The sequence below is a fragment of the Sinohyriopsis cumingii genome, unplaced genomic scaffold (genome assembly GCF_028554795.1).
Source record: "Sinohyriopsis cumingii isolate HCF-2022 unplaced genomic scaffold, ASM2855479v2 utg001306l, whole genome shotgun sequence".
Lineage (NCBI taxonomy): Eukaryota > Metazoa > Mollusca > Bivalvia > Unionida > Unionidae > Sinohyriopsis > Sinohyriopsis cumingii.
The window spans coordinates 330182-333770 of record NW_028315980.1 but is presented as its reverse complement, the minus strand read 5'-3'; the positions used below and the strand labels follow the sequence as shown (position 1 = coordinate 333770).

The following is a 3589-nucleotide window of genomic DNA, read 5'->3' as shown; positions in this document are numbered from 1 at the left end:
AACAAATATTTTACAAGAAAATCATTTTTTTGGTATTTTTTCCTTTTTAATGTAATATTACAAGAAATTCATATCCATGTTTAGAGAGTATAATAGCTATAAAAAAAACAATTCATTATGCGTATTCATACGCCATGGGCAAATCACAATTTGATATACCAATACTACTGGTATATCAAGTTGCTTTATACCAACACTTCAAAGGCCATGTTTTATATATATATATATATATATATATATATATATATATATATATATATATATATATATATATATATATATATATATATATATATATATATATATATATATATATATATATATATATATATATATATATATATATATATATATATATATATATATATATATATATATACGAACGATTTGCATACTTCAAATATAATCTATATCATGCAGGCATGATTGAGGAATAACAATGCATTCAAATAACAAAATAACAGCCATAATGCATGGATATTTTTTATCATTTTGTACATATTAGCTTTGCGTTTGAACAATTCTGAAAATTGACTTTCATGAAAGAATATCAATCAAAAAAGTGACAAAGAAAAAGAACTAAAGATGTATCCATTTTAAATTACAATGCCGCGTTTAAAGTGGTTATTGATGGGCGTAAAGGGCACTTTTACTTTATCAACAGCTAGATAACAATGAATAATTTAAATGGGTGAACATTCCATTATTTTGTGCAAATGGACAAAAGAGTTAACCACAAAACATGCAGACATCTGACGTATCTTTGTAATGAATGATGTCACCATAGGTGACATAAGTCAAAATAACATGACACAAGATTTACTGTGATTTGCATTTCTTTGATTTGGTAGATAAACATATTTCGAAAAAAGATGTGACTATTCTATACTGTTTGACATTTAGACAAAGTTATTGATCCTTTTTGGCTGTATAAATACGAGGTTTACTTCTGTTCGGTCACAAACAGCCGCCATATCGTCTTCATTTCCAAGAGAAAGAAACAGGTAAAATTGTTACATTTTGTAATTTTATTTCCTTTTCTACAGCCTGCACTAGGCTATGTCGTTAGTAACTGTAAACGAAACATTTTTCACGATCTTAAACGTAGCTGAAATATTGAATTCGTTAAAGATGTTGTTCATGGTTTTTACTATGGTGCAAGAGATAACAGCATGTGTGAAGCATTTATCGGAGAAATTGGCGTTTTCTATTTTAGTTAGTGGATGGAGATTCGTGGTTTTCAGTTTTTCATAATTGATAAAGTAGTGTTTTATCATGAATATAATGTCAGTATTAACGTTATGTAACGAGAATATTTGCATGAAATATGAATTTAATCTAGAGATAATAATTACTTTCAGTCCTACTGTTCTTTTGGACTCCGAAAATATCCACAACATTTGAAGACACGCTTAGTTTCTCTGACCTAACCTAGACCAGTTGGAATGTTTATATAGAGTTGGTAGTAGAGCAACCAGCCCAAATAAATCGTCTGTTAAAAATGGCGGCATTGTCTATAAATGTATATATGTGCATACATTTTTTTGTGAAAAAGGTTTGTTTTTTCAGTAGTGTGCATGTTTGTGAAATAATTTGGCTTCTTTTGATACCTGTTTTTTTTCTTCTCTCAGTTCGATAACAAAAATCTAAGAATTTTACATGCATTTGATCGGGAACATAAATATGCATCAATAGTCAAAGTCAAAGGAAATTAATTGACTCTGATTTTCGTAATATGCTATTCTTTTCAGTATAGATCAAGGCAAGCAATATGAATATCACTGGTCTCATTCTCGCTGCCTGTGTAGTACTAGCTTCAGCCATAATAAAAAAACAACCTGGCTATTCTCACGGACACCACAGTGGTGGTGGTGGTGGCGGCGGTTATCTTTTCGGCGGATCGGGATTAGGGGGTATAGGTGGCGGTGGATATAGCGGTGGATATCCCAAAGGCCATTATGGAGGCGGCGGCGGCGATGGTGGCTATTATATAGGTGGCGGATTGGGTGTAGGGTTAGGCGGTTTTGGTGGCGGTGGATATGGTGGATATTCAAGCAGCCAGTATGGGGGCGGCGGGGGCGGCAGTTCTTATTATGGCGGTTACGGATTGGGAGGTGGATCTGGAGGTGGACTAGGATCAGGCGGCGGATTAGGCGGAGGTGGCTATTCTGGCAGTAGCGGTAAATATTATGGAGGTGGTGGCATTAGTAGCTATTATGGAGGCGGATTAGGATTAGGTGGCAGATTAGGCGAAGGAGGCTATTCTGGTAAACACGGTAAACATTATGGAGGCGGCGGCGGTATTAATTATTATGGCGGCGGAATAGGACAAGGCGGCGGCTTAAGATTAGGGGTTGGATTAGGAGGCGGTGGATATTCTGGCGGCGAAATAGGACTAGGCGGTGGATTTGGCTTCGGAATAGGCGGCGGATCGGGATTAGGTGGTGGATATTCTAGCGGCACTGGATATTCTGGCGGCAGCGGTAAATATTATAGACGTGGATCTGGCGGCTCGATTGGAGGAGGTTTAAGTGGAATTGGAGGAGGATACCATTCATATTCTGGAGGAATTGGTGGAGGAGGACTAGGAGGATTAGTTGGCGAAGGAATCGGCGGAGGTCGATCGGGGATATACTACCGTAAGTAATATAATCTTTTATTTGGATAAATATTTATATGCTGATCAGCTATAAAACACTATGTATATAACACTTACCGGAAGTGTCTAAGAGTAAACAAATAAACTGGGATATAAGTAATGAACTTCGGATTGCGAATCATATCACTAATACTTAATACTATTGTTGACACGCGGTTAAAGTAGTTTTTTTTAAATGTTATTTTGGTTTATGATTTACATTTAAAAACGCGGGTTTAAGTTTACTCATCCGTCTTGCATCTTCATAAAATACTCAGACTTCTTGTATTAAACCTCTCAATGTGAAGCTCTTCCTGTGTCTGATATTTTGTCTCTGAAATGAATCTCTAATATTATAAAGTATAAACGTTTGGTATCAAGTGCATCGTCTGCTCATCGTATCTATGCATACCAAGGTACAAATATTACAAGATTAGATGTATCTGGACCATTTGATACAAATATACATTTCGCTTCTAATATATGCATTTGTTTTCTCTTTTTAGGTCCCAAAAAATATTAAATCTGGATATTGGATTGACGGATTCTCGACTTGTATTCTTCTGAGACATCATGCATATTTGTGAAATAAACGAACTATGTTTATTCCATTCAAATGTCACAGTATCCATCTTATTATCCGTGCCAATTGTTAGTTCACAACCTGCTTATTACGAGTGAAACGTTAATTGTTGTAAAGTTATATGTTTTAAAGTATGGATTTCCTACAATAAAATAGTGGTATATGTACTCATAATTTATGTATTCAGTTCACAACCTCCAGTCTGACATCTGGCAATACAATTCAATCAATGCCTTGCTATTTGTACATCTTCAGCTTCAAGGCAGGCCTAGAATCAAATTCGGATGAATTTACAAAACAGCGAAATAGATGTACATACAATAGCTCTACAATTTGTCGTTTTTAAAGGTGATAAAGGAAGATACTTA

General features: G+C 34.8%; 1 protein-coding gene across 1 annotated transcript; it reads left to right on the top strand.

Moving 5' to 3' along the window:
• Nucleotides 1–856: 856 nt before the first annotated feature.
• Nucleotides 857–3388, top strand: LOC149772656 (uncharacterized). Its single transcript, XM_089947514.1, has 3 exons — nt 857–1004; nt 1752–2639; nt 3145–3388. The coding sequence occupies exons 2-3, from the start codon at nt 1772–1774 to the stop codon at nt 3159–3161; spliced, it is 885 nt and encodes a 294-aa protein (XP_089803640.1). The 5' UTR covers nt 857–1004; nt 1752–1771; the 3' UTR covers nt 3162–3388.
• The last annotated feature ends 201 nt before the right edge of the window (nt 3389–3589 follow it).

Bases quoted from the DNA above. Each gene is read 5' to 3' on its own strand.
- LOC149772656 (XM_089947514.1), top strand. From the start codon at position 1,772: ATGAATATCACTGGTCTCATTCTCGCTGCCTGTGTAGTACTAGCTTCA.